The 14526-nt window shown below is 38.5% G+C and overlaps 1 protein-coding gene across 6 annotated transcripts in view; it reads left to right on the top strand.

Moving 5' to 3' along the window:
* Ankib1 (ankyrin repeat and IBR domain containing 1) overlaps positions 1-14526 on the top strand; it is a 93112-nt gene that overhangs the window by 73097 nt on the left and 5489 nt on the right. For all 6 annotated transcript variants that reach the window (XM_021190256.2, XM_029535608.1, XM_029535604.1 and 3 more), the window contains 7 exons: positions 1981-2111; positions 6496-6630; positions 7943-8029; positions 8242-8308; positions 9817-9962; positions 10864-11042; positions 12681-12732. In XM_021190256.2, coding sequence (XP_021045915.1) covers positions 1981-2111; positions 6496-6630; positions 7943-8029; positions 8242-8308; positions 9817-9962; positions 10864-11042; positions 12681-12732 — 797 coding nt within the window. The remainder of the gene's footprint in view (positions 1-1980; positions 2112-6495; positions 6631-7942; positions 8030-8241; positions 8309-9816; positions 9963-10863; positions 11043-12680; positions 12733-14526) is intronic.

The raw sequence follows: 14526 nt of genomic DNA, 5'->3' as shown, positions 1-14526 counted from the left end.
CTCACTCTGTAGACCAGGCTGGCCTCGAACTCAGAAATCCACCTGCCTCTGCCTCCCGAGTGCTGGGATTAAAGGCGTGCGCCACCACACCCGGCTACGGACAGGGTTCTTAAATGACCGCCTGGCATCACTTTCACTACAGAAGAAGTAAGGCTTCCTAGTGCAGTTAAAGATAGAAAAGAAAACAAAACCTGCAGATCCCTGCTGATCTAATGAGGAAAACAACATTTTGATTTTACCTTTTAAATTGCCAGGAGGCAATTAAAATGAAATGCTTAGAATCTTTAAAAACTGTGGCCTTGCTTAAAATTACAGATCTCAAATTCTAGCAGAGTAAATTGAATTTAAGAAGAAATTTATAAACTTGGTATAGGGCAAGCACTGAGCCACCAAGTGAATGGGTCAGGTCGTGAAGGACTTCACATTGCTTACTGAAATGATTGGATTTTATCTTGTAGCCCTTTGTCAAGGGAAAGCAGGGAAAAGATCTTAAACAGAACTTGGTTTTCAGAAGATTACTGTGTAGGTAGTATTGCTGAGGTTAGGAAGGAGAAGGAACTGCAAAGAAGGGTCAGTTTTCTGTTTCTGCTGTCTCGGCAAGACAACCAAGAATGGTGATGGAAAGAAAATGAGAGGGGAAGGTATGGGGTCAGCCGTGCTGTGAGTGAGCTAGCCAGAGGATGCTGAAGCCAACCCTCCTCAAGACTGACGTGAACTCTGTAGATGACTTACAAGCATGGGTAAACAAAGAGAAACAGATCTGAGAGATGCATTTAGTTGTAGGCATATCCCATTAGGTTTGCTTATCTGAAGTAATCACAGATTAAAAGCAGAAGGAGAAGGAGAAAAAGTGGTGCTCTTGTATAATTGTTGCCCTCAGTAGGCTGAGGGCTAGGTTCTGAATTTGTAAGTAATCTGGACTATGTATAACAAGTCCTGCCTCACAAAACAGATATTGGTGTTTAAAGCTTGCCACTATAAAGAATCCCTAATCATTTTGTTTGCAATTAGCCTATTTTAAGAAATTAAAGTTTAGGGGCTGGAGAAATAGCTCAGTGGTTAGGAACAACTTTTGCTCTTGCAGAGGATCTGAATTTGGTTCTCAAACCTACAAGGTAGCTTACAACCATCTACAACTCCAGTTCCAAGGGATCCAACACTCTTTTCTGACATCTGCAGGCACCAGGCAAATACATACATTTACATACATTCAGGCAAAACATTCATACACATAACATAAAATTACACTCTAAAAGAGGCTATAGTCTAACACAGTGGTTCTCAACCTTCCTAATGCTGCAACCCTTCAGTATAGTTCTGGGCACTTGTGTGGGCATGCCTACATATGGCATACCCGCCTGGAGATGGGGAAGCAGTGTCTCAGTTCCTAAGGCCATCCAAAATATGTGTTCTTCAGTGGTCTTAGGGGACCCCTGTGAAAGGGTCATTCAATCCCCAGTTTGAGAATTGCTAGTCTAAGGTAATCACTCTTTCTATAACTTTCTTTAATATAATAATTACTTTAAACAAAGTACATACTCTTTAAAAAAAAAAAACTTTGGTTCATCCCCATTTTTATTTGTATAGCTTTACAGAGAAATTTCTTTTCAAATAGGTTTTTTAAGAATGTTGGAACAGAACTTCCTATACTATTGAAAATGAAGAAGTTTTAAAACTCTTGCCCGGTTCTGGAGAAATGGCTCAGTGGTTAAGAGTACTGGCTGCTCTTCCAGAGGTCCTGAGTTCAATTCCCAGCAACCACATGGTGGCTCACAACCATCTGTAATGAGATCCGATTCCCTCTTCTGGTGTGTCTGAAGACAGTGTACTCATATACATAATAAAACTCTTGCCCTAGACACTAACAGGAAAGACAAACACATGAGTGCCATGGAGAGAGCCTGCAAAGAAAGGCCTAGGTCCCTCCCCATGGTGTTCTGTGCTTAACCATGTATTATGTTTGTGCTCAATACCTCAAAGTCGTCGGAGTCAGCGAAGCCTATGAGGACGCTGCCAATTGTCTGTGGCTGTTAACTAACTCCAAGCCTTGTGCGAACTGTAAGTCTCCAATACAGAAGAACGAGGGCTGCAATCACATGCAGTGTGCCAAGGTAAGAGGCTGACACACATTTCCATGCTTTGCCATTAGAGTCTTCATTGAGTTTGTACTATAAAACAAGATGGTATTCTGCTAATAAATCCATCAACTAAATAAATAACTCAGTTCTTTACAACATTGAAAACTTAAAATACATAAAGAGATCCACCTAGCTGAAACCTTTAGGGGATTGAAAGGAAATCTGTGCTCTCCTGATTTCATTGTAGAAAAAGAAGCTACTTACATTTTTAACAATCTTGGAATAGGGTTACTAATACTATATTAATTCATGCCTCTATTTCAGTGTTTTGTTTGAAAACTGTACTAATACTCTCATTTTTTTTTCCTTTATTAGAAGGACCATCTAGGTTTTTAAGTAATATTTTAAAATATTAAGACAATATAATTTTTATTTAGAAAGTGAAAGAAATTAAAATAGTTAAGACTAATAAAATATATTAACATTACTCTAACAATACTTGATTTTTTTTTCACCTTGAGCCAGTGCTCATTGAATTATAACTTGCAAAAGAATGGAAGTTACAGAATTATCTTACAAGTTTATGTTATAGTAAATTTAATGTAAAGAAATGGGCTTCTTGAGACAGCAGGGAATCCCTGAGGGGCAGAAGGAAAAGGCCTACTGTTGGTTTCTGAGAAAATTATCCAATTTTAGTTCACTAAACTGAACAAAAACTGGACAAAATTATTTTCAAATGCTATCCCCAAGCCCCCCCTATACCCTCCCCCCACCCTGCTCTCCAACCCGCCCACTCCCGCTTCTTGGCCCTTGCATTCCCCTGTACTGAGGCATATGATCTTCGCAAGACCAAGGGCCTCTCTTCCCATTGATGGCCGACTAGACCATCCTCTGCTACATATGCAACTAGAGACACAGCTCTCGGGGTACTGGTTAGTTCATATTGTTGTTCCTCCTATAGGACCCCCTTCAGCTCCTTGGGTACTTTCTCTAGCTCCTTTATTAGGGGCCCTGTGTTCCATCCAATAGATGACTGTGAACATCCACTTCTGTATTTGCCAGGCACTGGCATAGCCTCACATGAGACAGCTATATCAGGGTCCTGTCAGTAAAATCTCTTACAGCCAGGACAGACTGTAAATGAAAGGTTTTGTGCCTGGTTTGGTGTCCTAGTCTCACTACTAGAAACCTAGAAGATAGCTGGATCTAGGTCTATGTCCTCCATTACTATGAGTCTTCACTATAGTCACTCTAATAGGTTCCAGGGAATTTCCAGTGCATTAGGTTTCCACATGGCCCCTTATATTCCCCCCAAATTCTGGTGATCTCTCCCACCATCCTGATCCATCCCTACCTGTCCCCAGTCTACCCACCAAATCTATTTTATTTTCCCTTCCAAGGGAGAATCATGAGTTCTTCCCTAGAGCCCTCCTTGTGATTTAGTCTCTCCCGGTCTGTGGACTGTAGTGTGATCCTTTACTGACGACTAATGTCCACTTACAAATGAATACATACCGTGTTAATCTTTCTGTGTCTGGGTACCTCACTTGGGATGCAAATCTTTCATTTTTAAATATTTTAAATTACATAGATATGTACTTCATCTGACACTATGGAAAACTTTTGTTAAAACCTAAAAAATAAAAAGAATTAATGAAATTTTATATTGTATTTTTCTATCATAGTTGCTAATATCTGGTTGATTTATGGTAATTTTCCCACTAATTTGGAAAAATCAATAAAGCCACATGGCAAGGTATTTGTATCAAAGTAGTCACAAAGTTTTCTTTTGTCAGCCAGGAAAAGACTTTGCATAGAGCTTTAAAACAAGTCTAATTTATTGAATAAGTGCATGTTAAATGATAAATGAATGCAAAGAGTGACTACGTGGAGAGCAAAGAGTAGTGATGAAATAGAAATTATGTAGAAGTAACATAGTTACTGATAGTAATGTATATAGTCAAACTATTTCCTAAAAATATTAAGTGTCGTCTTTTAAGTGCCTAGGCAACAGCGACCTTCACCAATAGATCATCAGAAAAAAGTAATAATCTTTAAGTATTGACTGTTAAAATCAATAATTTTAAATGATTATTATAATCAAATAAAAAAATAGTACAGGTAATATTCTTGGTCATGAAGAATAAGTTAGACAGTAATAATGAAGTTATTAAAATGCCATGTAAATGTTCAAATAACTGAAGAAATTAAAGAATTTATAATGACAATACTACTTTATTACAACCTGAATGATGCAGCCAAAGCAGAAATGATACTCAATTAAAATAATACAAAATAAACAGTAAATTGCAAATGTGGTACAATTTTTTTTCTTTTGATCTTGCCTGAAGTAACAGCATAGGACACTGGTCATCTGCAAATAATGTATAGGTAGGTAGGTGTGCCACAGCAGTCCATCTGGCTTCACATTGGCAGGAGCCTTTTCTATGGGGTCTTCACAGGGGCCTGGGCACTTTTGGGAGCCTGAGCCGGAACTGAAACCTGGGCCTTAGCTGAAGCTGCCGCCTCTGCCTTGGTTTGAACCTTGGGCTTTGGTTGACAGAGCCTATAACCCTTGGGTTTGTGCTTGATGGCCTGAGGCTTCACAAGGGCCTTGATGGCCTCTGCTCGTGCACTCACTGCCTTTGCATTGTTGGCCTGCATCTTTTTTCAGGCCTGTCTTGTGCTTCTTGGCAAAATGCATGTTCCTCAGGAACTTGGGGTCAACCCCCTTAAGAAATTCATGTCTTTGTGACGGGGGTTTCTTGATGCCATTTCTGTGTCATTTGAGTGTATGATGTGGTTCCTGGACCTTGCCATGTCTGCATGGGAACCCATAGCTCCTGCAGCACCTGGGACTAGAAAAGAAAGAGGTGGTTCAATTTTTTTTAAAAAAAAATTAATTAACAAACACCAGTAAGAACAATTTTTGCATTAATTTATTTATTCACTTTACATCCCAGTATCTGACCCCTTCTCCTCCCAGTCACCTTTCCCACATCTCCTTCCCCATAAGAACATTTTTTAAGACAGAAAATATTTTTGTAAAGTAATGACTGAGCCATGCAATGGCAGCACCCCCTTTAATACCAGCACTTAAGAGGAAGAGGCAATGGATCTCTGAGTTCAAGGCCAGCCTGGTCTTCACACTGAGTTCCCACACAGCCAGGGCTACACAGAGATGCCCGGTTGGGGGTCAGGGGGCGCAACAACAACAAAATGGAATGACCAATGTAGCAATAAATCTTAGGTTTTAAAGGAAGCTAAGGGAAACCACTAAGCTAATATCCTAAGCAAGGATCTGAAGGATTTCAGATATACAACAAAAGGGGAACAGAGAATTAGAGAGTCAGAATATTTAATATAGAAACTAGACACAATCAGGAGCAAGAAATGGGAGGCAGAAAACATAAAACTACAGTAATAATATGACTGTACTTTAAAGCTGCATGTAGTGGTACACCTGTAATCCTAACATGTTACATGCTGAGGCAGAAGGATCAGAATGCAAAGCTAGCCTGAGCTATGTAGCAAGACCCTGTCTCAAAAACAAAACAGGCCTATCACACTTACAGATGGCATGATTACATACCTAGAAGTATACTACTACTAGCAATAAAAATTCAGCTTAGTAGCAAATTACAAAAATTAACTTGCAGAAAATAAGAATCTTCCTGTCTCCTGGCAACATCTAGATGAAATGGATAGACCTTCCAAGTCTAAAATAAGATTTAAAAATATGCAAGACTTTTGTTGAAAATCTTTTTAAGTCCTCTTTAAGACAAAAAAGATGGCAAACAAAAATGCCAGCAGATTGTCTTTCTGCATCCAGGAAAACTTAATTCAGATGATCATGTGGTAAATCAAAGCAAGTTTAATTAGGGAAACGTTGGAAAACAAAGATAGCAGGGGCGGTAGCCTTGCAAGATCATATGCCGTGAAAGCTCAGCACTCGAGGCACTGTGTATGGTACCAGCATGTGAATACAGAGTATGGACAGACTAGAGAGCCAGCCTAGCAAGTAGATGCATACAGAGGGAGTTCATGTGGGGTGATGTCAGTGTATAACCAGATGTATAGCCAGTGGGGAAACATGGAGTAGTCAGTGCATGGTGTTGTGATAACTAGACAGCTCTAAAGTTGAGTTCATATTAGAGAAGATAGGCCCAAGATTTAAATGTTTAAAAATAAATAAATGAACCAGTACCAGAAGTATTGATAGAAGTATCAGAAGAGTATAGAATTGGAAGATCTTTTTGACACAGAATCCATAAGCATAAAAAGATGAAAAAAAAAGAAAAAGAAATTTTTTTTTAATTTTCATTTTATAATTGTGTAATTGTCTTCTAATTATGGTCTACTTAATGAGTGAATTTTTAGTTAATATATAGAGATATCTGCATGTTTCCTTTTAAAGTGCAAGTATGACTTTTGCTGGATTTGCCTAGAAGAATGGAAAAAACATAGTTCTTCCACTGGAGGTTATTACAGATGTACTCGCTATGAAGTCATCCAGCATGTAGAAGAGCAATCCAAGGAGATGACAGTGGAGGTAACACCTGCCTAAGTTGTGTATTCCAGGCTACTGTGGGACGGACTTATATGTCTTCATCTTGATGAGGCATTACATTGAATATACTTTAGAGTGCCCTTTAAGCAAAAAAAAAAAAAAAAAAGCTAAAAATTGGGAGCTTTTTTCTTTCAATGTTTTTTTTTTCTTTTGATGAAAATATGAAAAAATCCAATTCCAGCCTGCCTTTGTAAAGATTTAAAACCATTTTTAGTATATTATCAGCATTACATTATATTATGGTGTACTTGTGTCTTTTTTTTTTTTTTTTTTCCCAATCAGGCCCAAGGAGGGAATGTTTTTGGGTTTTTTTTTTTTAAATTAACTTATTAATTTTATGTGTGTGGTTGTTTTGCCTGAATATGTGTCCATGCACCATGTGTATGCCTGCCTGGTGCTCAGAGATCAGAAGACAGTGTTGGATCACTTAAGACTATAAGCTGTAGTTGTAAGCTGTCATTTGGGTGCTGGGAGTTGAACCTACATCCTCTGGAAAAGTAGGCAGTGCTCTTAATCACTGAGCCATCTCTCCAACCCCCTCAGTTGTCTCACTTTGCTTGTCTGTTATAGCCTAGATAGTTTTTTTAAGGTTTTTTATTTTATGCATAGGTGATTTGCCTGCATGTGTACCTATATATATATACATAGTGTCCATGGTCAGGGCATTGGAGCCCCTGAAGGTGTAGTTACAGGTGGCTGTGAACCACCATATGTATGCTAAGAATCAAACATGAGTCCTCTGGAGAGCAGCCGATGGCCTTGACCACTAAGCCAGCTCTTCAGTCTCTCCATTGTGGTGACTATGAAGTCTGAGAAAAGTTCCACCTAACTCTACCTTGGTGAGGGTACTCCTCTTGGCGTGCCAACAGGCCCCCACTTTCTAGTCACTGTCATGATGGCTGGGAAATAGAACAAGAGAGCTATGGTGTCCATTTCCATGAAGATGGATCTGTAATACCGGCCTCACTTAACCCATCACCTCCTCATAGGTTCTGACTCCAAATGCAAGTCACATTTTGGGTTAGGGCTTCAATGTGAATTTTGAAGGGATACTAATTATCTGTAGCTGTAAGCCATGCAATCAAAATTGAAGATGTAGAGTCAGGAGTTCATTGTTTTATCACAGAGAATGCAGACAGACAACTTTAAAATGTAGTGGTCATTATATTCTAGCAACAAAATAATAAATATATCTGCATGCATTGCTACCTAGTATTAGTGAAACATTAATCCCTCTCAAACCAATTTTAAGAGTAGTTTTAATAAAAGTCGTTAATGTACTTTTGTTTCCTAGGCTGAGAAGAAACATAAACGGTTTCAGGAACTTGACAGATTTATGCACTATTATACAAGATATAAAAACCATGAGCATAGTTATCAGGTATGTCCCAAATCATTACAAATGAGATAAAATACTCTGTTAAGAATATATAAAGAGGCTGGGAGCAGGTGGATCTCTCTCTATGAGTTCATGGCCAGCCTGGTCTGCAGAATGAGTTCCAGGACAGCCAGTACTACACAGTAAGACTCTGCCTCAAAAAAAAAAAAGGAATAAATAAAGATTATTTAAATTATTTATTTCTGTTCCTTTAGTTAGAACAACGCCTTCTTAAAACAGCCAAAGAAAAGATGGAGCAGTTGAGTAGAGCTCTCAAAGAAAGTAAGTTTTAAAGTGTGTGTGTGTGTGTGTGTGTGTGTGTGTGTGTGTGTGTGTGTGTGTGCGCGCGCACATATGTGTGTGTGTTTACACACATCTGCTAAGTAAATTTAATGGTAGAGGGCAGTAGTGTCCTAAAAAGGACAGTAGCCCTATGAGCTGCCTCTGGCATTGCCCTAAGTCCTCTTAAGCCCGGGGACGTGCTGGCATGTGATTAGCATCTGTGAAACTTCTCCTAATGCAGCCTTTGCTGTTAGCAGACAAAACTCAACTGTAGTTTTCCTTCCTCTGTGCCCCTGCTGGTCTCTAGTGCTGGCAAAATGAATAGGTCCCTAAAGAGCTTCCGAGAGGGGCAGGGCATGCCCAGAGCTGATTCAGACATCAGACAAGTTTGGGAGAGCTGAGCTCCAGAAGCAAAGCCATGGGAGGGCCTAACTTGTGAGTTCCAAATTGAAAGTTGGAGGTTAAATAATTCCTAAATACAGACAGAGTGTTGGTCATCATTGGGACACAATATCCACCTCAACTACACAGAGCATAAGTCATAATTTATATGTTAAAAACACATTTCAAACATAAAAGTGATGTTATGTTTGTCTCAGCTCATAAAATATTTTGCTCTCATACTCTTTTTGTGAAAATAGTTTTCTAATAAGACAATACAAAAGTTAAATAAATTAGAGCGGAGGCACCACTACTGGCCAGGTGTTCCGATTAATTATTATTTTGTAGACTTTAGAGGTTATATGACTCTGCTATACTAATACAAACTCAGGAGATGTCCACAGTGAGGCTAGAAGAAAAGTCTCAGATGTGTGTAGTTCCCCATGTTTAGAACTGTGTCTGACATACAGTAAATATTCAGTAAGTGCAAATTATTTTTTTGTCCATATCAGATGTTCCAAGCAGCATAGTAAAGCTGAAAAGTAAGAGATGTAACAATTGAAAAGTGAAACAATCTGCTTCATAAACGTCACACATGTATTATAATGAAAGGCAAAGGGGGTCCCTATCCCTTTGCATTTATAGCCTACTACAGATACTACCTAGAGACATAGTACATGCAGATATATTAAGGTGTTCCATGCCAGTGTGTACATCCATATGTAGTATCTTCGTAAAGGTCTAAGTTTGATTTTCAGCAGTACTTCAATTTGGATCTACAGCTTAATGTCTTTTTATTTACAGTTTAGAAATCAAATGTTATGAAACTTGGTGCTATCTGATTAAGACAGTTTCTTCTCTCTCTCCTTATTCTTCTTTTGTTCTATTTTCTCCCTGATAGCTTTAGCATCAGTTAACCAGTTGTTCCTCAGCATTTACTATCTGGTTTGTTTTTTACAGTGTTGCTTTTGCAAGGGAGTAATTATAATTAGATTTCTTTTTAAGCAGGCAACGTAGCAGAGACTTTTATACAAATTCTCCTCTCATGCATGAGTGTGTGTCTAGATTTTTAGTTTAGTCAAAGTATGTATTTGCAAAAACATACACTGTCCTAAATGTCTTTGTAGCTGAAGGAGGCTGTCCAGATACCACTTTCATCGAAGATGCAGTGCATGTTCTTCTAAAAACTCGGCGCATCCTCAAGTGTTCTTATCCATATGGATTTTTCTTAGAACCTAAAAGCACAAAGAAAGAAATTTTTGAACTAATGCAAGTAAGATGCCATTTTAAATTGTTTTAACTTTAAGTATTAGTAGTAAAACAGTTTTGTTTTTATTTTTAAATGGCTTTAAATAAAGAAAAATTACCCTTAATGAACTAAAATTTTCTTTGAGTTTAAATTTGTCAGCATGAGTTTAAATGACTTCTGAGCTGTGCAACATTTTATAGCATTAGTTTATTTCAAACTGGTCAAATGTGACCTATTTCTTACTATATAAAAGTGGCTTTATCTTCAGAGATGAAACAAACTCTACTGTGTATTTGAATAGAAAGTTTACCTTTTCCCTTTTATTTCAGAAGTACAATTCAGAAAGTTAGATAGTTAAAACAAAACCCCTAAGTCAGTCACCAGCCTCACCAGCCTCAGTATCCCCCTAGTTGGAAGCCATGACAGTTTTCTCCCTGCTGGTTTTCATTTTACACTTTGAAGCTGCCCTCTCCTGATTTATGTTCTACATTTCTTTCAAGGCCATGGTAGTCTTGCCTTGTCCTAGAGTCCTTCAGCATTTATACATAGGCTCCATCACCGCAGCTGTGCACTGGCTGGTACAGTGACCCCAGTGTACCCTACTGTCTTGTTTTGTTTTGTTTTCCGTGAAGACAATAACAGATTCCTTCTAAGTGGTGACTTACTCCACTCCTGGGTGGTTTGTACCCACTGCCTTCTTGTAAGTGCCTATCAAATGAATGTTGTCTTCTTGCTTTTATGATGACTTAAGCTATCATCTTTTCAAAACCTGAAAAGCATACAAAATAATAAGCATGTTAAATAGAAAATTATTTCAAAATTTAATTTCTGACCTTAAATATTTGACTTGGCTGAGAAACCCGATATGCTTTGTATCTGTATACTAGCCCGTTCAGCTTGTGACTCTTCCTCCTCCTTTCTATAGACAGACCTGGAAATGGTCACTGAAGACCTTGCCCAGAAAGTCAATAGGCCTTATCTTCGTACACCTCGGCACAAGATCATCAGGGCAGCATGCCTTGTGCAGCAGAAAAGGCAGGAGTTCCTGGCATCTGTCGCTCGTGGTGTTGCTCCTGCAGACTCACCGGATGCTCCCAGGCGCAGGTAAAATTTGGGCACTACAGAAACCTCACTGGCTTGAGCCTCCAGTGGCAGGACTTTTTTTATTTAGCTAGCATTCATATTCTCAGAAGTTTCTTGCACCTACAATATGGATAGCTGATAAAAATACGTTAAATCCTTTCTGATGATTTTCTTCCTAATACAATTTTTTTCCAGAATGATTGTTTGTCTGTCACTGTCTAACTCTCTAGACTAAATTAGAATAGGTTACCTTTCACATACCAGAATTCATAATCCAAAGAATTCTGACATGTCATTTCAAGTTTAATTATGGAGTGACTTGGCAGTGATGCCAATAAACACCTCTAGGACATAGAATTTGGTAACTTGCCAACTTGCTATGTTCATATTTGTATTTCGATATTATGAAATTATGAGGAAATGAGAAGTCTGCTGTTTGTAAGGCTACTTAAGCGATCTGAATTCATCCCCTGAAACATTTGCTTGCTTATTTTTTCATACATTATAATTTTACTGCTTCTACCACAATCAATTGAAGCATTTTTCTTATCATTATAACACTAAAAGTCATGTGTCTTTGTTTTTACATAAATATACCTGGGTAAATATCTTTTATGCTTATGAAATTAAAATGAAAGCAGTCAGGCCAGACGGTGGTGGTGCACACCTTTAATCCCAGCACTTGGGAGGCAGAGGCAGGCAGATTTCTAAGTTCGAGGCCAGCCTGGTCTACAGAGTGAGTTCCAGGACAGAAAAACCAAAAAAAAAAAAAAAAAAAAAGCCGTCAGAACACTTTTATGTATCACAGTTATTTTTATTTTCTCCATCATTTTTTACAAGTGTAAAGCAACTTAGAATTTAAAAAAATACTGGAAGTCATTATTATTTTAAAAGTTGGATCTTTGGATCTGTGGAGTGGAGTGTGGGTATCCTGTACTTTATGGATAACACCCACTTCTAAGTGAGTACATACCATGTATATGTCCTTTTCGGTCAGTGTTACCTCACTCAGGATGATAATCTCAAATTCCATCCATTTGCCTGCAAAATTCATGATGTCTTTTTTTATTATTATTATTTTCTTTATTTACATTTCAAATGCTATCCCGAAAGTTCCCTATACCCCTCCCCCCACCCCTGCTCCCCTACCCACTCACTCCCACTACTTGGCCCAGGCCTTGCCTTGTGCTGGGTCATATAAAGTTTGCAAGACCAAGGGGCCTCTATTCCCAGTGATGGCCGATTAGTCCATCTTCTGCCTCATATGTTTTAATAGTTGAATAGTATTTCATTGTGTTGATGTCCACATTTTCTTCATCCATTCATCAGTTGAGGGACATCTAGGTTGTTTCAAGTTTCTGGCTATTGCGAATTTCTGGCTAAGCTTCTATGAACATAGTTGAGTAAGAGTCTTTGTGGGATGCTGGAACATCTTTTCGGTATATGCCCAGAACTGGTATAGCTAGGGCAGTGAGCAAGATGTAAAGTGAATAAGTAAAATTTAAAAAAATTAAAAATTAAAAAAAAAAGATGGATATGGATTGGATTGGCAAGATACAAGTAGATAAGCATTAAAGGTAATAATATCCAAAGGGTAAGGGTCTGGTTGTATACTTGCAGTACTGATAATGAATCAAACAGTCTTTAATTTCTTTGTAGCTTTGCCGGTGGAACATGGGATTGGGAATATTTAGGATTTGCTTCACCTGAGGTAATTGTTTTTCTGGGGTTTTGGGCTATCTTCATGTTTTGTTCTTCATGCAGTCCTGCTTGTGTTTGCACCCTGACCTGTTGTAAATCCTCTGAGGTCAGTGATACTATCTCTGTAGCAGCAATGTCTCGGCACATCCTGCATGCAGCTCTCTCTTCTATCGCATCTACTAGTGCATTCATTCCCTGTTCACTGCTATTAATTACTAAAGAGAATTTAGTCAGATTTACAGCATGAATTTTTGGAACATGTCTTCTAGTTTGTTAATAGAGATTTAAATTCTATTTACTAGAAATGTGTAATTGTAGTGTTCTATTAGTCTAAACACATTAAAATGTAAATGAAGAGTTTCTTGAGGTTAATTTCCTCTCATTGTTTCCCAAGGTGGAAAAGCCTCACAGGAGTGATGTCTGTGTAGATATGTTTTCTTACTTTCTGCTGCCCTTAGTCAGACTTACCAGACTGTTCGTGTTGTTATTAATAACCCTTTCTCTGGGTTGGGTGGGGTGGGGAGGGGCACAGCAGGAGGGATGAGGGTTCAGACAGGATTTCTCTATGGAGTCCTGGCTGTTCTGGAACTCCCTCTGAGAGCAGTGCTGGCTTCTAACCCAGAGACCTGTCTGCCTCTGCCTACTGAGTGCTGGGAATATATGCATGTGCCACCACAGCTGGCTGATAAACCATTTTAAACTATGAAAACTGTAGAGCAGTGACTATTCTGAGGAAAGATGAGACCTAGGAAAACCCTCACTCTCGCAGCTCTTCTCTCATATTTAATTTGCCACGGCCACTGTTGGGTCTGATTTTATAATAGTTTTAACAATTATTTTACTTTCCATTTGCTTTGTGCTTCATAAAATGTCATTTGATATCCTTTAATTCTTATAAAGACGATGACAAATGGTGAAGCGCTTGCTGGTCTTTCTTACCCATTTGTTTTTTGAAACTGAAAAACCATCAAAATATTTACTATCCAGAAATGCCTGTGGCTTGGTAAATTAGATGCTGCCTCGTCTCAGCTGCTGAGGATACAGCCAATCACCTGGAGGCTTTTTTAATTTAGGTATATGCAATAAATAGTGACAGGAGTTTGTGCTTTAAGAATATAAGACAATTAAAAATACTTAAGCTATAAAAATATTTAATATGTAATAACAGTATATTTATTATAATTTTTTAAAATAAACCAGTCTCTCTTTTTTTAATCTATTTTATTTATATGAGTACACTGTAGTTGTCTTCAGATATACCAGAATAGGGCATCAGATCCCATTCATTATAGATGGTTGTGAGCCACCATGTGCTTGCTGGGAATTGAACTCAGGACCTCTGGAATAGCAGTCAGTGCTCTTAACCACTGAGCCATCTCTCCAGCCCATAAATTAATTCTTTATAAAACAAATTATTCTTTAATTTACTGATCCTGAGATTATTTTTTGGTATCATATCATTACAGTTTAGGGGATGTGGAAATTTTCCACCTTAAAAGATAAGCTTTATTCATTAAATTGTTAACACAGTTTAACAAAGAATAAAACCTTTCTCTGATCACAGTTGTTTATGTATCATCTTGAAGTTTTTGACTTAGAGTCCTGACATCTCTGGGCTGGAGCTGGAGCTCAGTGGCAGAGTGTGTCTGCCTAGGGCCAGAGCCAGAGCCATGGCCAGGGGCAGGGGCAGGGGCAGGGTAAAGTTCAGGGCCAGGGCCAGGGGCAGGGGCATGGGGCAGGGTTAGGATTAGGGTGGGTTAGGGTTAAGGTTAGGCTGGGTTCAATTTCAGCCACACAAATAGGT

This window comes from Mus pahari, chromosome 2 (assembly GCF_900095145.1).
Source record: "Mus pahari chromosome 2, PAHARI_EIJ_v1.1, whole genome shotgun sequence".
Classification (NCBI taxonomy): domain Eukaryota; kingdom Metazoa; phylum Chordata; class Mammalia; order Rodentia; family Muridae; genus Mus; species Mus pahari.
Note: the sequence above shows the minus strand (reverse complement) of the source record. Positions and strands in the feature narration are given on the sequence as shown.